The sequence below is a fragment of the Moschus berezovskii genome, chromosome 19 (assembly GCF_049115385.1).
Source record: "Moschus berezovskii isolate FMDL1 chromosome 19, NW_MosBer_1.0, whole genome shotgun sequence".
Taxonomy (NCBI): domain Eukaryota; kingdom Metazoa; phylum Chordata; class Mammalia; order Artiodactyla; family Moschidae; genus Moschus; species Moschus berezovskii.
The window spans coordinates 75,478,806-75,499,402 of NC_142478.1; the positions used below are offsets into that span (position 1 = coordinate 75,478,806).

The 20,597-nt window shown below is 62.3% G+C and overlaps 3 protein-coding genes across 6 annotated transcripts in view; 1 reads left to right on the forward strand and 2 right to left on the reverse strand.

The window, feature by feature from the left end:
* The window catches only part of UFD1 (ubiquitin recognition factor in ER associated degradation 1), a 13,263-nt gene extending 12,904 nt beyond the window's left edge, over positions 1 to 359 (reverse strand). For 2 of the 3 annotated variants that reach the window (XM_088828407.1, XM_055404678.1), the window contains exon 1: positions 7 to 145. Coding sequence is in view for 1 of the 3 variants with exons in the window: in XM_055404676.2 (XP_055260651.2) it covers positions 7 to 344 (338 nt within the window). In the remaining 2 variants the exon portion in view is untranslated. Of the gene's footprint in view, positions 1 to 6 lie in introns of all 3 variants that reach the window. The other variant, XM_055404676.2, reaches the window with a different exon arrangement.
* On the forward strand, positions 265 to 15,508 carry CDC45 (cell division cycle 45). Of its 2 annotated transcripts, XM_055404674.2 has the most exons (19): positions 265 to 393; positions 506 to 565; positions 2,037 to 2,129; positions 3,850 to 3,987; positions 4,731 to 4,877; positions 5,675 to 5,730; positions 6,196 to 6,244; positions 7,005 to 7,066; positions 7,604 to 7,654; positions 7,840 to 7,959; positions 8,261 to 8,392; positions 8,525 to 8,623; positions 9,179 to 9,337; positions 11,856 to 11,994; positions 12,066 to 12,149; positions 12,395 to 12,513; positions 12,800 to 12,876; positions 14,220 to 14,285; positions 15,374 to 15,508. In XM_055404674.2, the coding sequence occupies exons 1-18, from the start codon at positions 343 to 345 to the stop codon at positions 14,282 to 14,284; spliced, it is 1,701 nt and encodes a 566-aa protein (XP_055260649.1). In that variant the 5' UTR covers positions 265 to 342; the 3' UTR covers position 14,285; positions 15,374 to 15,508. The 2 variants fall into 2 exon arrangements, with proteins under 2 accessions (XP_055260649.1, XP_055260650.1); XM_055404675.2 differs by lacking the exon at positions 2,037 to 2,129.
* Positions 15,509 to 17,753: 2,245 nt separating this feature from the next.
* On the reverse strand, positions 17,754 to 19,871 carry CLDN5 (claudin 5). The gene has a single exon (XM_055405424.2). The coding sequence runs from the start codon at positions 19,412 to 19,414 to the stop codon at positions 18,275 to 18,277; it is 1,140 nt and encodes a 379-aa protein (XP_055261399.1). The 5' UTR covers positions 19,415 to 19,871; the 3' UTR covers positions 17,754 to 18,274.
* Between the last annotated feature and the right edge of the window lie 726 nt (positions 19,872 to 20,597).

Consider the following 20,597-nt stretch of genomic DNA (forward strand, 5'->3'; position numbering starts at 1 on the left):
TCTAACCTGGAGATCCCAGTCGGAGTCGGGGCGTGGGCATTTTTCCCCCTAAAGTGTACGGAGAGCAGGGCGTCTGGAGACGCGGAGTCGCACGGGCCCGCGCGGCTCGCAGCGCTGCAGCCCGCGGAGGACGCCCCTCTGCGGGCGGGTCGGGGCAGTCCCGTCGCGACGGCCGAGCGGAAGTGTCGCTCCCGGCGCGGGCCAATCAGAGAAGCGGAGAGGCGGGGCCCTGGGTCGCGATTGGCTGGCCCCCGGGGCAATCGGGGAGCCCGCACTTGGCGGGAGTCTCGGCCGCGGCCGGGCTCGCAGGGTCCCAACCCGGGGTGTCCAGGCGCCGCGGTCATGTTCGTGTCCGACTTCCGCAAGGAGTTCTACGAGGTGGTCCAGAGCCAGGTGAGCCCCTCCTGGGCTCCGAGACTGGGGGAAGGGACGAGGGCGCGCGACCGTGGCGGCAGGAGGGGCCGGGCTTCGCGGGGCCGCGCTCAGCCGGCTTTCCCCCCGACAGAGGGTCCTTCTCTTCGTGGCCTCGGACGTGGACGCTCTGTGCGCGTGCAAGATCCTTCAGGTGAGGCCTGCTGGCCGGGCCGGCGGGGGCCGCGGGGGACCGGGGGCAGGAGCGGGGCGGGAGCTCGGCCTGGGGCGGAGACTCCCGCCAGGTTGCGCCCGGGGAGGGACTGCGTTAGGTGGGTTAGAGGAGAAGCCGGCAAAAGGCCACAAGCTGGGCACAGAACGGCTGCGTTGGAGGGACCGGGAGACCTGTGGCGCCTTCTCTCCGGTGGGGTTCGAGGCAGAAGAATCTGACAGCCGAGGGCACTGGGGTGTCATCAGGGATTCTGGAGATACTGACTCGTTAACCTATTAGGAAAGAGCGTTGCTGTTCGGTCGCTCAGTCGTGTCCGACTCTTTGTGACCCCATGGACTGCAGCACACCAGGCTTCCCTTCCTTCACCATCTTCCGGAGTTTACTCAAAGTCAGTGGTGCCATCCAACCATCTGATCCTGTTATCCCCTTCTCTTGCCTTAGATCTTGCCCAGCATCAGGGTCTTTTCCAATGAGTCAGCTCTTCTCATAAGGTGGCCAAAGTATTGGCAATTGAGCGTCAGTCCTTCCAGTGAATATTCAGGGTTGATTTCCTTTAGGATTGATTGGTTTCATCTCTTTGCCGTCCAAGGGACTCTCAAGAGCCTTCTCCAGCACCTGAGTTTGAAGGCATCAATTCTTCAGTGCTAGGGTGGAAGGACTGATGCTAAAGCTGAAACTGCAATACTTCGGCCACCTCATGCAACAAGTTGACTCACTGGAAAAGACTCTGATGCTGGGAAAGGTTGGGGGCGGGAGGAGAAGGGGACGACCGAGAATGAGATGGCTGGATGGCATCACCGACTCTGTGGACATGAGTTTGAGTGAACTCTGGGAGTTGGTGATGGACAGGGAGGCCTGGCGTGCTGTGATTCATGGAGTCGCAGAGAGTCGGACACGACTGAGCGACTGAACTGAACTGAACTGAAGGAAAGATTGTTCGGTTTTAAATATGGTTCAGGGCTTCCCTGATGACTCAGCAGTAAAGACTCCACCTGCAATGCAGGAGATGTGGGTTTAATCCCTGGGTCAGGAATATTCCCTGGAGCAGGAAATGGCAACCCACTTCAGTATTCTTGCCTGGAGAACCCCATGGAGCCTGGCAGGCTACAGTCCATGGGGTTTCAAAGAGTCAGGCCTAAATGGCTGAGCATGCAGCCACCCAAGCAAGGTTTACATGAGCTTTTGTCAGGCCCTTGGGTCAGGAACTACTCACCAAAAACCTAGAAATACCAAGTTTTTCAGCAGTGTTTTCCTTTGGTGATGCTCAGCAAAGCTGAAGTGTGGTTCAGTGAATTTTCCTGTTCTCATTACCTCCTTGCTGACTCCAACATTTCACTGACCTTACGTTAGCATCTGTTGTCTCTCAGCCCATCTATTTTTTCTTTTGATGTGTGTTTCAAGATGGATTGCAGACATTCTAGTTACAATAGGTTTTGAAAATACTCTCTTCCAGGCCCTGTTCCAGTGTGACCACGTGCAGTATACGCTGGTTCCAGTTTCTGGGTGGCAAGAACTTGAAACTGCATTTCTAGAGCATAAAGAACAGGTGTGAGAGATGCATTTGAGAATGTTGGGCTTTATCTCTCGGTTCCAACTTCTTAACACTCACCGTTCTTTCTGTTTCTGTGATGGGGCTTCCCAAGTGGTGCTGGTGTTAAGGAACTCGATATTTCTACAACGGTTTGTGTGTATCTCTAATTGTCGACTCTCTTAGGCTACACAGAAGAGAAAAGTGAGCTCTGTGTGCAGGTGACTTACCCTCCAATCGCAGAGACAAAATTGACAAGAAAACGATAGTGAACATGGACAATCTCTAGCTTTGAACCTGTGTTTAGACACATTTCACTTTCAGGTGCTTGGAAGTTTTTTCTAATACAGCTTGGTTAAAGTTACTTTATATTAGACCATTATTTCACATGTATTTTTCCAAGAAGTGTATGCTGGTTTCCAACTGGAAATTCAGGAGCCTGCTTCCTCCCTTTGGACTTTAGACAGCAGAGACCAGGTATCTTCTCAGCCCTGCGAGCAGCTACGATGAGAGACAGGATGTCTGAGCTCCCCCCCAGGGAGGGGCTGCTGTCTGGACGTGGGTCCCGGAGTTTTTGTCCGCAACGAGGACCGTCTGACAGAGACGAGTCCTCACCTGGCGCTCCTGTCGTCATGAGAGGGGCCTACGCCAGATCAGTGTTGACAGGGAGAGAGGTCTTTGCAGTGATAGGGTGTAACAAAAAGCTTCTTAATGTTTAGTGTTAGTCGCTCAGCCGTGTCCGACTCTTTGCAACCCCATGGACTGCAGCCCACCAGGGTCCTCATTCCATGGGATTTCCAAGGCAAGAATTCTGGAGTGGGTTGCCGTTTCCCTCTCGAGGGATCTTCCTGACTCAGGGATTGAACCTGGGTCCCCTGCATTGTCAGGCAGACTCTACCATCTGAGCCACCAGGGAAGCCCCATTTAATATTCAGGTACTTGTTAGATGCGAGCCACCTCAGACTTGCCGGAATATGACCCGGTGCAGCCAGCACAGGGTGGGGGGGCTGTCACAGAGCGAGGGACAGGTCAGGGGGACCCTGCTGTGCGTGTGGGCCCCACACCCGAGGCCAGAGAGACTTGGCCTTTGCCTGCTCCTCGTTGGCAGGACAGTCGTACCCGCCTCACAGCGTCATCCTGGAAATGCACTTTTTTTTTTTTTTAAAACTAATTTATTTGTTTTTGCCTGAGTCTTTTTACTGCACACAGGCTTCTCTAGTTGCAGTGTGCAGGCTTCTCGTTGTGGTGGCTTCTCTCATGGAGCACAGGCTTTAGTGTGTATGGGCCTCAGAAGTTGTAGTTCAAGGGCTCCAGAGCACAGACTCAGTAGCTGTGGCACACGGGCTTAGTTGCTCTGTGGCATATGGGATCTTCTGGGACCAGGGATTTAGCCCGTGTTTCCTGCATTGCAAGGCAGATTCTTAACCACTGGACAACCAGGGAAGCCCAAAAGGGTTTTTGTTTTTTTTTTTTAAAAAATTGGCTCATTGTTGTCATTCAGCAGAGACTGTGGCACTACCTTCTTTTCCTGCCTGCTGCCTCCGGAGTGGAAATGCACTTGTGCGTGGGGTTGTTAAAGCACTCGGCACAGGCCAGCTGTGGCCACATCTGGAGCCCCTTGGCTGTAGGGCCTCGCCGTGCATCGGGCTGGCCGAGTCCCTGCAGGGCTCGGGCCTGGTGCTGAGGGCAGATGGCCTCCCCCGCACACTCACTCTCTGCGTCCCTCTCCTTCGTCCAGTTCCGCTATTTTGTCCTCATAAACTGTGGCGCGAACGTGGATCTGCTGGATATCCTTCAACCCGATGAAGAGGCCGTGTTTTTCGTGTGTGACACTCACAGGCCAGTCAATGTTGTGAACGTGTACAATGACGCCCAGGTAGGCCGGACTCCCCGAGCTCCCCCACCCACCTGTGTGTCCCTCTTACGCCACAGCGCCAGGCCTGGTGTTCCTGGCAAGGCTGTGTCCACCTTGCCTACAGGGGCTGGAGCAGCCTGAGGACAGGGCCTCGTCTTGTCCGTCTTTGATGAGAAACACGTCACCTCCCCTCGGAGGTGCTCAGAAGGCACGTGTGGAATTCACTTGACCCAGGAGGCACAGGGTCCAGAACCTGCTCCGAGCTCAAGCCAGCCAGCTTTATTGACTGTCAGGGGACCTCAGAGGCACCTGCCCTCTAAGTGGGGCAGGACGCTCCCTGGCTCCCAGGGTGGTGTGGGGTCCAGGATGGTTGTGTGGGGCCGGTGAGCCTGGTGTGCCCTTTTACATGAGCTCTCTGAGCCGCCCGTGGGCACACAACCACAGTAGCCTCAGCCCTGAAACCCTCTCACCAAGGACCTCTTTGAGGGACAGGACTCTTGCTCGCCGCGAGGTCACAGGTCTTTGTGTCCTTGCTCGGAGGCTGAGGTACAGGGCGTTCGTTTTGCTGGCTGAGTGTGGGCCTGAGAGGGAGTGTTTTATCCAGACCTCAGTGACTGCGTAGTCTTTTCGTCTGCAGGCTCCGTACTTTTTGTGCACTGAGTGGGGTGCAGGTTCGGGAGATAAGATTCTGGGAGAGAAAACGTGTGATGGATAGTTTTCCATCAAGGAGACGGGAGGTTGATGGCTTTGTGTTTTAATCGTAGATCAAACTGCTCATTAAACAAGATGATGAGCTTGAAGTTCCCGCCTATGAAGACATCTTTCGGGATGAAGAGGAGGATGAAGACCTTTCGGGAGATGAAGGCGCTGAGGGGTCAGCGCCCTCTGAGAAGCGCCCGCGGCTGGAGGAGGTGGGTGTGGGCCTCTCCCCACAGGCTTAAGGGGGCCGGTCACTCCTGAAGGTCAGGGACCAGCCCAGAGCCTGTGGGCCCAGGCAGAGCTGGAGGCAGCAGGTGTGGGCGCTGTCTCTGGGCAGAATGTCTATTTGGATCTCCTGCCCATTTTTTGATTAGGTTTATCTTTTTTTTATATTGAGCTGTTTGAGCCCTTCTGACCAGCCTGGGAGTCCCACAGGCGTGAGGGCAGGGTATAGGACACCACTCGGCACTGTGAGGAAGGTCAGAGAATTCTCTGTTAGTCTACTAACAAAACCCGGGGGGTGTGCTAGTCAGCTTTCCTAAGGTATAACTTTTACATAATAATCTTCACCAGGTGTACAGTTCCGTGAGATCTGACAGATGTATGAAGTCATGTGGTAGGGAGGCGTTCTGTCACCCTCTAGAAGGTCCCTTGTCAGGACCATCACTTGCCTTCTTAAACTGGTTCTGACATCACTGCAGATCCACAGGCAGGTGTCAGAAACGAGTTGAAAGCACGTGTGTGCTTTGCCCGTGTCCCCAGCGGTGACCTGTCACAGCCACTGAAATAGTCGGGATGCGGGACACTGCCGTCACCGCAGAGAGCCCTGATGGCACCCCCGCCCACCCGCTGGCCTGCCGTCGGCTCAGAGCCCTCCCGGGCTGGGGCTGAGCTCCTTCAAAGCCCTCCCAGGTCCTTCAGAGCCCTCCCAGGTCCTTCGGGGCCCTCCCGGGTTGGGGGCTGGGCTCCTGGCTCTTTCTCAGCCTTCTGTTCTCTTTGTCGTGGTCAGGAGATCGCGGAGCAAACCCTGAAGAGGAGGCAGCGGAGAGAGTGGGAGGCCCGGAGGTGAGGATGCGTCCAGTGGGGCAGGTCGGCGAGGCCCGTCTCTTCTCCACGTTAGGCTCATGGGCTTGCTTGAGCGCCGCTGGGCCAGCACCTGCAGGATGGCGTGTGTGGGCCCTGCGCTGGGAGAAGCTCTGGGCCCCTCCGTTTTGCCTTTGGTCCCGTGAGGGCCAGGCCGGCCCCCAGGTCTCCCAAACACACCATTGATGGGGAGTGATGCCCTGATCCTTTGCTGTCATAGTTTCTAAGCATGCATATTTCCGTTTACAAATGCTCGCAAATCGGATAGATAGCAATTGTGTGAAACATCTCATAGGGAAAAAAACGTGAAAAGAAAGCTAGGTTACCCAGACTTCCTCTTCACCCTGCAAATCGTGTTTCTTGGGTGCCATCAGACTTCAGCATCTTCCCCGATGCTTCTTCCGGTCCTGCTTCCTGGTGCAGACCTGGTGTCTTGTGTCCTTACAGGAGAGACATCCTCTTTGACTACGAGCAGTACGAGTCTCACGGGACGTCGGTGGGTGCCGGCGGGTGCGGGCGCGGTTCTGTCCGCACTCTGGGGGCCACTGTCCGAAAACACGAGGACAGTGCGCGGGTTTGGGGTCGCTCCCAACCCCGCAGCCTCCTCTGTGTGGCCGGGGGAGGGGTGAGGCTCTGGGCCTCTCCTGGGTGAAACGTCCCTCAGGCCAGGCGTGCCCAAGGGAATGGCAGCTGTTGTTCCTGCTCCTTGTGAGGAACACTTGAGTGGGCCTGTCAGTCTGTGCAGGGGCTGGGGCTCTGGGCTTGCACAGGTCCTGGGACGAATTTCACATGGAAGACACATCGTGTCAGCTTGGGGTCACTGAGCACAGCTCGGGACCTTGAGGAACCCCAGAAAATGGGTTTCCAGTGAAGCATGCTGTGTCTAGTCTTAGGGTCTGGTCCTGGGGCCCTGACTCTGAGCCTGTATTTCCAGAGCCCTTGTGTGGCCGGGGCCCCGCTGGCCTCTACAGGATGGTCCTTCTGTTCCAGGAAGCGCAGGGCACTGAGGCGCAGGCGGGCGGGTGGTCTGGGCGGGGACAGATGCCCAGCCCCTCAGATGCCGGACGCTCCTTTTGAGGCCAGCCTCCTTGGAGCTGCTGAAGGAGACCCAGAGTCTCAGGACAGACGGGGTTTAGGGCTCCCAATCTGACCCTTCTCCCCTACCCTGACTCCGTGCAGGACCCCGGGGCCCAGGCACCGTGGGCTGGGCCCTGCCCTGAGCAGGACCACCAGCCTCAGGCCTGTCTCTCTCGTAGGCGGCCATGGTAATGTTCGACCTGGCGTGGCTGATGTCCAAGGACCTGAGCGACATGCTGTGGTGCGTGGGCCCCTTTGAGCAGCCAGCCCCCCCCACAGTGCCAGCTGTGGCCCCTCTGAGTGGCCGGGCTGGGGCTCCCCGCCCAGTGCCAGCTGCAGCCACCCACCAGTGCCATCTGCGGCCCCCCACCAGTGCCTGCTACCGCCCCGTCCTGCACTTGCACAGGGGCATGGCTTCCTTCCTGACTGTGGCCTTCGGCGCACAGACTCGTTGGGGGGACAGCGGGGTGTCACGAGCACAGAGGGTCCGGGGGTGGGGCCTGAGCTGTCAGCCCTTCCCAGCTGACCACTTGGCCTTGCTGCCCAGCAAACCTGAGTGTGAGGTTTGAGCAAGCCCACATGCCGCCTGGTACCTTTGCAGCCCTGGCGGGCAGTGAGCTCCAGGACAGGGGCCGCCTCCGTGGGCCCAGTGAGCTCCGCGGGCCGCCTCCGGGTCTGCTGGAGGCCTGGTGCAGTGGAGCGTCTGGGTCAGACCCCACTGGCCAGAGGTGCCCATGAGTGCCGCCCGCCGATTCACAGCTGTGTCCTCTCCCTCCAGGTGGGCCATCGTTGGACTCACGGACCAGTGGGTTCAAGACAAAATCACCCAGTAAGGGCGCAACCCCGGGCTGCCCGAGGTCGGCCGCAGCGGGCTTGCCGTAGGGGCTGGGGGGCCGCGTCCCTGCTGGGCCGTTTGAGGAGGGGCAGCCACGGGCCTGGGTCTGGTTGTGTGTGGCCTTGGGTGGACACTCAGCAGCGGGGGCGGGCGGCGAGCCCAGGCATGCTGTTCTCCAGGGTGAAGTACGTGACTGACGTGGGCACGCTGCAGCGGCATGTGTCCCGGCACAGCCACCGGCGTGAGGACGAGGCGCACACGCTCTCCGTGGACTGCGCGCGCATCTCCTTCGAGTACGAGTATCCTCGCCGCCCCGCCCACATCCCCCGGACCAGAGACTAGGGAGGGCCTCGTGGGCGCAGGCTCTGCTGTGTTCAGTAGCGTCCTGTGTCTTAGGCTGGCCGGAGCTGGAGATTCCCGGTGGGGTGTGGCCACAGTGTCCCCTTGAGCTCACTGTGCATCCACACCTCCCAGGCTCTCTGTCCGAGTCGAGTCATGCTGGGACCGAGGAGCCCAGGGCCCCGGGTAGCTGGTGGTGCAGGTGGCGTCACGGGTTGGGGGCGGGTCCCTGTGCAGCCGCAGCTCCTTGACGCAGCCCAGCCTCCGCCTGGCGCTCTACCGGCATTGGTCCCTCCATGACAGCCTGCACAACACCTGCTACACGGCGGCCAGGCTCAAGCTCTGGTCCCTGCACGGGCAGAAGCGGCTGCAGGAGTTCCTCGCGGATGTGGGGTGAGTGTTCCCAAGGCCCCGCCCCGCAGCCCCCACCCGCCCCGCAGAGCCCAAATCTGGTCATTCTGGAGTGAGCAGACTGGAGTGGCAGCCAGGGTTCACGCCTCCTGTGACCAAGTGCCCCTTCCCCAGTCTCCCCCTCAAACAGGTGAAGCAGAAGTTTCAGTCCATGGATGTCTCCTTGAAGGAGAATTTGCGGGAGATGATTGAAGAGTCTGCAAATAAGTTTGGGTAAACTCACATCGCTATGGATTAAACTTTGTCAGGGTTTCAGTGTGAGCCACGTTCTGAAAATAATGCAGAAAATTAGAATACACAAATGATTGGGACCTTCTCTTTGGGTTAAAAATAGGACCTCTTAAAGTGCTTGAAAAGTCTAGAATTGGGGCTGAGATGCAGAGGTTTGCAGTCAACCTGGCTTGTCTCTCTCTGGACCCTGGGATCCCACTGGGGCCGGGTTCAGGCGAGGTGTGCCCAGCGGATTTGCTGGCCCTGCTGGAGGGCACGGGCCTGGCTGCTCCTGGCGCCCTGGGACACCCCACCCCCTGCACAGACACAGCCAGCTCCTGCCACGCCCCACGAGCTGACAGCCAGGTGCCGGGCACTGGGCATCCCTGCTGCAGGCCTTCTGCCCTGTCTGTTCTCTGACCAGAAGGGCCGTGCCATAAGAATCCATGGGGGCCGGGGGGGCACACCTTCGTGCGGGGGTGCCGGCCTGCAAGCTGGCCCAGCACAGGCCACCGCGGGCACACGCAGTCAGCCGCCACATTGCTTGCCCCGCTGCAGCATGAAGGACATGCGCATCCAGACTTTCAGCGTCCACTTTGGCTTCAAGCACAAGTTCCTGGCCAGCGACGTGGTCTTCGCCACCATGTCACTGATGGAGAGCCCCGAGCACGGCTCCGGGACGGACAGCTTCACGCAGGCCCTGGACAGCCTCTCCAGGTAGTGGCCGTGGCCCAGCCCGCCGCGGAGGCCCCCAGACGCGGGGGTGGCCGGGGACACGGGAGGCGCGCGGCCCGGCCTCGGGGATGCTCTGCTTCCCTCTGGCTCTTGGCTCTGTGTCTGTCCCCTGCCTCTTCGTCGTCGTTTAAGCCACAGCGTTTTCCTTCTGTTTGTGGCGCTTCCTGTCCCACTTCCTGAGATGCACCGTCGTTTACTGTCTTTCAGCTTGTTGGCAAACAGGACGTTGCGGTCCTGGGCCGCTGAGGCCGCGTCTTTCTAGCTGACCTTCCCTCTGCAGAGCGAGGCCATCCTCCTTGTCCTGTTTCCTGTTGGTGACTGTGGCCACGGTGGACCGTTCCTCACGCATTGCGAGTTCAGTCCTCCTGTGTCGGGGGGCCTGCCCTGGCCCCTGGCCTTTGCCACGACTCTCGCGTGTCCCCGGGGCCTCTGCCCGCGGCTGCCTGGACACTCTGTCTGTTTAGGCCTCTGCTCCCCTGCCGCCCCCACACTGATGCTGACACTACATCTGCTGGCCGGCTGGGGGCCTCCTCCCCCCACGCTCAGCTCGTGGGCAGCAGCGTTGCTCCCTTGTGTTCTGAGTGGGAGCCTTAGAACCAAAGCTCACTGGTTCTATAATGTCGTTGCTCCGTCTTTATCTAGGGGTATGGGAAAATCCAAAAACCCTACCGTCGCCCGGTTCCACCCGTCTCAGAGCTGACGGGCCAGTCTTGGCCATTGTCCTCTGACTTCCTGCCGCAACAAAGCGCGTTCAGCCCCTTCTGGGCGCCTCCCCCGGCCACATGGCGCTGCCTCCGCTGTTCGCTCCTCCTCAGTCTTGACGTTCTCACACCTTGGTCTTCTCTCCCCGTCGCTGAGCAAAGGTGGTTGGCATCCCGCGTTTTCCGCTCCCGCGCACCTCTAGTGTGAAAATGCTTCCGCGTGTTCACAGTTGATGACACTGAATTACAGGGTAGAGGACCGAGTGTGAGCTGCCTCACCTTTGGCTGTAGGTCGATTCTAAGGGGTGAAGCTCAGTGGACAGTGGTTCGTGGTTGGGCTGATAAAATATCCCAGAGTCGCTAACGTGCGGGCTGTGTGTGTGTGTTAGTCCTCAGTCGTATCCCATTCTTTGTGGCCCCATGGACTGTATCTGGCCAGGCTCTTCTGTCTGTGGGATTCTCCAGGCTAGAAGACTGGAGTGGGTTGCCATCGCCTCCTCCAGGGGACCTTCCTGATGCAGGGATTGAACCCAAGTCTCCTGCTTTGCGGGAGGATCCTTTATCATCCAAGCCACCTGGGCAGTGACCACATTCCTTCCGGCCACACAGCTCTTTGTTTCCCTTGGAGCCTCCTTTACTGCATCCGGTTTCCCAGCTCTCATCCCCGAGAGCCTTCTGTCCAGGAGAGCCTGGGGCTGTGACCTCAGCTCCAGGTCACCAGGCCTGCCTCGGAACACCCAGATGTTGCCCCGGGGCGGACCCAGCACATCCCGGGCTCCTCGGCTGTCTGCAGTCCCTCATTTTGCAGGAGTGTGATTCTCAAGCGGCTCTTAAAGGGCCCTCGCGTGTCTCACAGCGTCCTCCGGCCTCATCTGGGTGCTGGCCTGGCTCGTGCAGGAATCGGGGTTCCTCCCAGCCGCCCGTGGTGCCATTTTGGTTCTTGTTTCTCTGTAAGTGCACCCCGGCCCCCACCGGCAGTTTTCGGGACCTTGTTCGGCTCTCAGTGTGCGGAAGGTCTGTGCGTGTGGGTGGGTGTCGTTTCGCGCGCTCGGCCGAGCTTTTGGGCGAGTCCGCGGGAGCGCTCTTGTTCTTTGTCGTCACCATCCCCCACCCCCGGCACGTCTGGCTCCTCCTGGAATGACTCCCAGTCTCTCGGCCTCTGCTTTTGCCGCGTCTGTGTGAGGAACTCTTCTGGACTTTATCCTGTAGCCTTCGAGGGAACTTTTTACGTGCTACAGCCACCGTTCGTCCCACAAACGCTTCTCAGTTTCTGATTCTTCATTTCCAAAGCGTCCTGTTCTCGGTTTATGAATGTGCTGCCCAAATCTCTAGGAAGACACCAGCTGGACTTCATTTTAAGCATTCTTGTGGTTCCAGATTATCTCCAGTCTCCTCTGGGGCCGTTGTTTTGGGCCACAGGTCTTTCTCAAATGTCTGGTGCTGTTCAGTCACCAGTTCTGGGGCAGAGGGTGGTGCTGTGGATGCCCAGCGAGCCCTGGGTCTCTGGGGATGATCTGCCAGTGGAAGGCAAGGCCTCGTCTTGGCAGGTGGGGAGCCAGTGTGGCATGTTGGGGTCCTCACCTGCTGGGTATGGAGGTTCGCTTGAAGGCCTCACTGCTCCACAGAGGGGAAGCCCCCTTGGAGTGGGAGAAGGGGTGGGGTCCCTGGTGCCCCCACGCCTCCCCAGTTGGAGCCCTGCACGGCACCTCTGCTGGCTTCCAGTTTCCTGTCCTCCTACGCAGCCCCTCCCCGTGACGTCCATCCCCATGGATAAACACTGTCGCTCCCTCTCGTTGCAGGGGTAACCTGGACAAGCTGTACCGCGGCCTGGAGCTCGCCAAGCGGCAGCTGCGCGCCACACAGCAAACCATCGCCAGCTGCCTCTGCACCAACCTCGTCATCTCCCAGGGGCCCTTCCTCTACTGCTCCCTCATGGAGGTCAGCTCCCCCACGCGTGCGCCCCCGCTAGGCCCCTCGGCTGCCCCTGACCACCCACCCTGAACCCACAGGGCACCCCGGACGTGGCGCTGTTCTCCAGGCCCACCTCCCTGAGCCTGCTCAGCAGACACCTGCTCAAGGCCTTCGTGTGCTCGGTGAGGGCGGGGACCTCCGGGGCAGGGGTCCTGTTCAGCAGAGGTGGGTGGGGGAGGCATGGGCCTGGGATGGCTTCCTGCTGGAGGTGACAACCACATCAGGACCTGGAGCAGGTCGGGGGGAGCAGTCGGGAGCCCCAGAGGCTGGGGCAGTGGCCTGGGACTCAGGCATCTCGGGGCTCCTGGGCACTGGGGGCGCTTACCCAGGCTCAGGCTGTGATCAAAGTGTGCTTCCCCCCCGGCAGACAAAGAACCGGCGTTGCAAGCTGCTGCCCTTGGTGATGGCTGCCCCCCTGAGCGTGGAGCAGGGCACTGTGACCATGGTGGGCATCCCCCCAGAGACCGACAGCTCAGACAGGAAGAAGTGAGTCCAGGGGGCTGGGTCTGGGGGGGGTTCCAACCTCAGTGCAAGGCCAGGGACAGCCTTTTCCACCTTGAGGAGGGGGCAGGCCCTGTACCCTGGGATCCTGTGCCCTGCGCTCCCTTCCCTTCCCTTCCTTCCCCTGGCCCATCCCACCCTGCCGTGCGTGCCTGGGACCCCGCCCCACACAGCTCCGTGGGGCATTGGGGGCACGCTGGGCGTGCAGCGGCCATCCAGAGTAGCCTGAGGCCCCGGGTGGTGGCCAGCGAGCATGCCTCTGTGTCCCCAGCTTTTTCGGCCGGGCATTTGAGAAGGCGGCGGAGGGCACCAGCTCCCGGGTGCTGCACAACCACTTTGATCTCTCGGGTGAGTGTACCTGCACGGCCCCCGCGAGGTGTCCAGGGCCCCTGCCGGCAGCCCTCTGACCTCGGGCCTGTGCCCCGGCCCAGCCTCACGGTCCAGCCTGAGGCCACATTCCCTGGACCCCCAAGGCTGCCCAGCGGAGGCTGTGGGGACCGACCCTTGGGGGCTGCCAGCGTGCACACCACCCGCAGTCTCTGGGCGCCAGGGTGGGACAGGGTCAGTTTAGCCCTGTCTGCTGTCCATCTCTCCGACGTGAGGGGCTTCACCCCGGGGCAGTGAGCCCAAGCCGCTGTGACAGCACCACAGTGGGTTGGGGGGGGCGTGAGACAACAGAAACGGACTCCACGCCACGCTGGGGGCCAGGGTGTCGGCAGGGCTGCTTCCCCCGAAGCCCCTCTGCGAGGCACATAGGCGCCGGCATCCCCCAGGTCTGTTCTCAGCTCTTCCCACAAGGGCTCCAGTCAGCCCAGCTGAGGTCCCTCCACAGTGACCTCCAGTAACCCGGTCACCTCTTTAAAAGCCTACTGCCACGGACTTCCTTGCTGGTTCAGTGGCTGAGAAACAGTCTTGCAACGTGGGGAGCACGATTTGAACCCCTGGTTGGGGAGCTAGGAGCCCACATGCTGTGGAGCTGCCGGGCCGTGTGCTCTGGAGCCGGTGGGCCACAACCAGAGACCCCTCTCGAGACAGACCTGATGGCCCAGCAGGCAGCCCGGCCCAGCCAGGTGACACAGCTGGCCAGGTGACACGGCCTGGCCAGGCGGCCCAGCGGGGAGGAGCCTGCCTGCCGGCGCAGAACACACAGGAGGCAAGGCTTTGGTTCCGAGGTCGGGAAGCTCCCCTGGAGGAGGGCATGGCAACCCCCTCCAGTGTTCCTGCCTGGAGAATCCCACGGACACAGGAGCCTGGCGGGCTACGAGCCACGGGGTTGCAAAGAGTCAGATGCAGCTGAGACCCGAGCCCTGCCCTCCCCCCACAGCCTCCGGGGTCTGGATCTGGGGTCTTCCAGATCTTGTTGCGGCCTTGTGGAGGCGGTCCCCCCAGCAGCAGCCCCCTCCCATTTCAGACCTGAGACCGGACAGGTGGTGCTGGCCGGCCAGCAGGATGCCCCGGCTTCCCCAGGCTGGGGCCTCTGGGGGCCGAGCTGCTTGGCTGCCCCACTCCCTGGCGGGTGGGTGGCCGAGCCAGCCTGCCCCTTCTGAGGGCTCAGCAGGCCACATGGAGAGGCGTGCCCAGGGAGCCAGGCGCGCGTGGAATGTGTGGGGGTTGCCGCCGGGCCTTGGGAGTCAGCAGTGCCCTGGCCACCCCAGCCCTGGCCCAGCAATGTTTTCCTTTCATTTCTGCAGTGATTGAGCTGAAGGCTGAGGACCGCGGCAAGTTCCTGGATGCGCTCGTGACCCTGCTGTCCTAGGGTGAGTCGGGCAGGCTGTGCTCGAGCTTTGCCACAGAGCCTGGCTTTTCCTCACACTCAAGGCTGGGCGGGGTTCTGCGGAGACGGGCACAGTGCCTTCCCCAGGGTCACCTGCCCCAGGCTAGCAGGACCGCAGCAGGCGCCTGAGTGGGCTGAGCTCACTGGGCTCCTGGGGTCCCTTCAAGGGGAGCCGGCGTCTGCCCTGCTCTTGCCACCGGGTTTCTCAGACCCTGGGCTGGGACCCATGGGGCGTCTGTCGACACACACTGTCACCAACAGCTCAGATTCCGCTCGGCTGCCCCTACCCTGGCGCCCTAGAGCCACCTCTCTCTCCGGGGCCCTTGGGAGATGTGCTGGGCCCTGCTCTGTCCATTGAGCCCTTCAGTCCAGGCCCCCCGCAGCAGAGGCCCGGCCCGGCCCCGCCCTGAGCACTGGCTGGGACACAGACCCTGTCCTGGCTCTGGCGTAGGTGTGGGGGTACCTCCTGCCAGCCCAAAGTCTCCAGCCCCCAGTTCTCTGCTGACCTCAGGGTGTGGGAGCCCCAGTGGGTCCGCTGGGAACAGTCTGGGGCCTCCAGGACCCCAGCTCCTCTTGGGGGGAGCACGGGACTTGGGGTCAGATTTGGGTCTCCTGTGCAGTCTGCAGGGGACCCTCACCAGGCTGCCCCTGTGTCCTCATCTGAAATGGAGCTGACACCCCTTGGGCCTGGGGGGCAGGGCCTCAGCAAGGGCCCTTGGGGGCTTGAGTCAAAGGTTCCAAGTGGGTGTCTCTGCAGCGGGGCGGGTGCTGGGGACAGACCTCTCCCTGCAGCTGGCCCAGCGATGACATCATGTCCTGTGTGAGCCGCACAGAGCCCGGGTGGGCCAGCGTGGGAGAGCAGGGGCCAGCCCCGGGCAGGGTCCACAAAGGGAGGAAGTGCAGGGCCAGGTGGCCTTCGGCTCTCAGGCAGGTGGGCGGCAGGGACCCCCAGCCGTGAGTGCTGGGCCGCTCGGGAGCAGCCAGTTGGCTGGAAGGCCTGGTTGCTGTCTGTTTGATCTGGGGAACTGTTAGAAATGTTTACATTTGTTTTTTCTTTTCTGTCTCTTCCAGAGTTTGATTTCTTCAGAAGTAACCTCTGCCTCCTTATTTATATTGACTGGCTTTTACAGGTTGTAAGTTATGGACATGGTTTTAGACACGGGGACAATGGTTTTTAATGGAATAAAATGGCAGCTCAATCCTGGGTCTGGTCACAGGGCCAGCACTCGGTTGCTCCCTGAGCCTTCTGTGTCCAGAGGGGCCGTGGTCCTGTGTCCTGGGCACCATGCCCCCCGGCGGGAAGTCCACATGGGAAGTGACCTCGGGGCTCCCTGGACAGCCTTGGGCGGAGCCCCGGCCCCTAGTGCCCGCACTGACCACCGTGGTGCCACCGGGACCGCCCTCTCCAGCCTCTGGCCGCTTCCTCTGTCCCCTGGCCTCAGACTCACACTTGACCGCGCCCCCGCCCAGGCCCGCCCTCCACTCACCCCAGCACCTGTCTGCCCAGGCGCCCCCGCTTTGCGGCACCCCAAGCGGGCACTGAGCACGGGGTCCAGTTCAGGAAGGGGGCTGAGGGTCCTCGCAGTCAGCGTCGGCCGTGTCCCGTTACGAGAGTGCCAAGCTGGGTGGGCCTGCAGGTCTGGAGCCGTGGACTGGGCTGTTCGCGGAGCACCTGTGCAGGCTGAGGGCAGCTGAGGGTGCCCATCTGCCCATCGGCGAGGAGACTGCCCTTCACACATGTGGCTGACACTCCAGCCTCTGCCTGGAGTTGAGGGCCCAGGGAGCAGGCAGGCTGGCGGAAGCATAGTGGTTTGGGCAGCCATTAGGTTGGTGGGAACAGCCCAGAAATCAGGTCCAGAAGTTGAACGTGTAGGGGGCTGGGTCTCCGGGTGGGTCTGGGGGAGGCTGGTGGGCAGTGCGGTAGCTGCACTAGGGCCACGCGGCTCCTCTGGAGTGGAGCTCATCCCCGCCTAGGAGGGTCGGAAGTTCATCCTGAGCAGGGCGGGGGATGGCAGCCTGGCCCCCAGGGCCGCACGCTCCCCACCCTGGCCGCGTGCAGGAGCAGGGCTGGGCAGCGACCATTCAGGGGCCTGGGGCCTGCAGGCAGCTCGGCACGGTGTCCACGTGCTGTCCCTGATGCTGGTGGGGCCCAGGGCAGACAGGCTGAGGCCAGGGCCACACATGCCCCGCCTGCGGGCTGCTCCAGGTCAGGCCCCAGGTGGCCACGCTACCAAGGCTGCTGGGGGCCTCTGCCCAGGGGCCCGGCCCTCTATGCTTGTCCACTGTGGGGAGCTCGCATCCCCAGGTGGTTCAGCCTCCCTGGAAGTCCTGGGACTCGGGGCCAAGTTTACAGCAGTTGCCTTGAGCCACGTCCTCATGTTCTGCCCCTCCCCACGGGGCAGCCTGGCCAGGCCTGGGAGACTCCTTGCCTCAGGACCTGGCCCAGGTCTCCTGGACATGAACTGGGGCAGATGCCACATCCTCCCCACTGGCAGGTCTGGAGCTCCTCCAGCAGCCCTGATCCCATCCACTGCCCTCCTGCTCCAGCCTTTGGCAGACAGTGAAAACACATTGATTCAGAGTGCTTAGAAGAGGGCTGGAAGCACTGAGTTCTTGGTGGCTGTCATGGGTCTGGCCCACTCTGCCCTTGTGGGATGCCCACCCAAGGCCTGATTAGGGCCAGCACCGGCGCCCGGGGGCCCCACCCCCAGGAGGAAGGTCACCAGGTACCCCCAGCAGGAGCTGACTCAGACATGCTGGCGCCCGGGGGCCCCACCCCCAGGAGGAAGGTCACCAGGTACCCCCAGCAGGAGCTGACTCAGACATGCTAACGGCTGGCCCAAGTCTGGGCCGGCTGCCAGGACACCAGGGTGGGTGCAGGCCTATGCAGGGAGCCAGGGTTGGGGGCTGGAGTTCAATCTGGGCAGCCAGCTGCCAGAGCCTCCTTCCCGTGGCATCGTGGTTGTCAACCTGCAGCCCCCTCTCCAGAGCCGGGCTTCCCGCTGCACGTTGGCAGCAGGGACCTTGTCAGCGTTGTGCAGATGCCTGCCTATGGGAGTGATCCAGGGATGGCTGAGCCCTGGGAGGGCAGGTGGAAAGCACCTGCCAGGTGGTGCCTGGCGCCCAGTCCCCTCTGCAAAGCCAGCAGCCCTGGCACTGCCTGCATCCCAGGACCCCCCCACACACCGGCTGGGTCCACCTGCAGCGTTTGCTGGGGTCTGCCTCTGCCCCTGTGCCCACCCCTGCTCCAGGGACCCGGCAGTGGCCCTGCTGGTGGCTGTTCCCACCCAGTGGGAAGGCGACCAGATGGCAGGGGGACCTGAGAAGTGGCCGTGGGGTCTCCCAGTTCCCAGAGGGCCAGCCCTGCTTATTGGGAAGAAATCGGGTGGGTGGGCGGATGAAAGGGGGCTGCTGGGCACAGGCAGTGGTGACAGAGGACAGGACACAGGTGGAAGGACATCCAAACCATTTACTAAGCAGACTTGCACACTCCTCACAAGCTGCGGAGGTGGGCAGGGTCCCCGCCCCACACCCAGGATCTGGTTGTAAGCCTCGCTTGGCGAAGTCCGTGGGTTGAGACAGGGAGGCCCAGCCCGTGGGTGTTGTCTAGTCCGGCTGTAAACGTCCCTCTGGCAGTCCAGGCTGGGGCTCCTGGGCTCAGTCTGTCCCTCTGAAATGAGTCCCTGAAGAGCCAGCGGGCATCTCCAGTGCAGCGCCCACACACCCAAGGAACCGCGCCCAACCCACGTGGTGGGGCCAGCACCGCGCACGAAAGTCACTGTGCCAGTCCTCCAGAGCGCGCATCGCTGTTGCGAGGCGGGACGCAGCCCCGGCTGGCCAGGCGGCGGGAGAGGACGAGCATCTGGCCAGAGTCCAGTGCGGGCGTGAAGCCCCGAGTTCCGCGGAACCGGATCGCGGCACACCCCGGCGGAGGCCCATCCCCCGGCCAGTCCTCCCTCTCGCGGCCCCGCCTCAGACGTAGTTCTTCTTATCATAGTCGCCGGTGGCCGTCGGCCGCCGCGATGCCGAGTACTTCACCGGGAAGCTGAAATCAGGGCGGCCGGTGCAGACCCAGGCGCCGCAGCACACGAGGCCGCCGCCGCACATGAGCAGCGCCGAGGCGGCCCAGCCGATGTAGAGCGCGGCGCCCAGCTCGTACTTCTGAGACATGGGCACGGTCGGGTCGTAGAACTCGCGGACCACGATGTTGGCGAACCAGCAGAGCGGCACCAGCGCCAGCAGCCCGCAGAGCGCGTAGAGCGCGCCGCCGCTGAGGGCCACGCGCGCCTTGGCCGGGCCGGGGGCCACGCAGGTGGTGCACTGCGCGCCCGCCAGGGTCACGAACAGCGCGACGAGCGCCAGCAGCACGGCGCCCACGGTGAGGGCCCGCGCCGCCTGCACCTCGGGGCTCAGCGCCAGCACGGAGTCATACACCTTGCACTGCATGTGCCCTGTGCTCTGCACCACGCACGACATCCACAGCCCCTTCCAGGTGGTCTGCGCCGTCACGATGTTGTGGTCCAGGAAGGCCGTCACCTGCCACATGGGGAGCCCGCACGCCAGAATCAGGCCCACCCAGCCCACCAGGCACAGCACCAAGCCGAGAATCTCCAGCGCCGCCGACCCCATGGCGGGAGACAAGACGCGCGCCCGACGGCCCGGGGCCTCGGGGCGCGCGCGGCTCACTCGCTCAGTCTCCAGGCCTCGCGGCCCCGCAGTGCAACCTCGGGTCTGCGGGCGCGGTTGGAGGGGCTTCCCTTTTGAAGGTTCGGGGGCGGACTCTGCCCCCCCCGGCCCTGCCCCCTGCCCTGGGCAGCCAATCCGCGCGGGGCCATCTGTCCGCAGCCAATCGCTGGCACCGCCGGCAGCCGGAGTAAGAGAAACAACTGAGCCCGGGGTAGCCGGATAGCGGGCTGCTGGGGCGGGAGGAACCGCTCGGCCCCCGGCCGCGGCCGCAGACCCCGGCCCGCAGCTGTCCTGGTCTCGGCCGAGCCCCTTCGGGAGTGGCCTTGGGTGGCCGCGCACGCTCCGCGACCCGCCTCCCTGTGCGCTCCACCTCGCCGTTTCAGGAACTGCAGGACCCTGAATCTGCACCGACTTGCCCCGACACATGCCGGAGCGAGCCGGTCAGTCCCTATCTCCCCGGCCAGCTCCCGTTTCCCTGGCCCCGGTCGGCCGGCGCCCCCGCCATCGCCACTGCGCCAGGGCCTGGGTTGGGGGCTTCCTCGGCCCTGCTCCCGAGTTAGCCAAGCATGGCACAACTTGATCCTCCAGGAAGCTCGCCCTGGAGTCCAAACCCAACCCAGGCCCCTTCTCACCCCGACCGCGATGGGCCCCTAAGGGTCGACACTGTCTCCCCCACAGGCCGAGAAGCCAGGAGGGCTTGCGTGGGTCAGCGTTCCAGCTTTGTCCAAGTTCCTTCCCAGCGGTACCATCCCTGGGGCCTGAGGCTCCAGCCCTAGACAACGGACCTTTCCAGGGCCAGGAGACCTCCCACTCTGCCCCTGCCCCAAGGGCTTCCTCTTCATAGGAGCCGCCCACTCCCTCCTCTGAGGCTCGGCTCAGGAAGGCCCCGGGGGCTCCGCAGTGACCCACACACAGGTGGTCCTCCAGGAGCCGCCCTGGCTCAGGGCTTAGCTGCCCACTCCCGCTGGGCCTCAGATCAGGCGCTGGGAAACAGCTGGGGTGGGGCTCTGCCGTTCCCCTCGCGTCAGCGACCCTGGCACCCCGGCCCCCAGGCCCCCCTCCGGAAGCCAACATGGAGCTTCCTGACCAGGAGGAAGAGCCCCCATCCTCGCTAGAGGCGGGAGGTGAGGGATTTCCGGGCATTCTTCTGCACAATGGCCCGGCTGGCTCTCCAAAGGCCCTCTGGGATGCACACTGGCCCCCTGAGGCTCAGGTCGACCCGGTCCCTTTCTGGCAGCCCCCCTCCATCTGCCCCCTTCTCTGGAGCAAAGTCCACCCAGGAGTGGGGCTGTGCACACCCAACTCATTCCCCAGTCCCGGCCCTTGACCGTTGGCTCCTCTTCCTAAGAGGACCGAGGACACCTGTGCCGCACGGGGAGGCGCCCGAGGCAAGTCTGCTGGGCCCTGTGGGACTGGGTGGACAACGTTACCCCTTCCTTCACCCCAGCCCCCTCTCCCCTGCAGGGATGGAGCCCCAAGGACCACTGCCTCCCAGACACCCCTCATTCCCTTCTTCCCTCCTGCTGCAGGCCCTCCTGGACGTCTCCTCCCCCTGTCCATTCCAGGGGGCCCAGCCCTACCACCCACCCACCCTTCCAGTCTTGCTTCC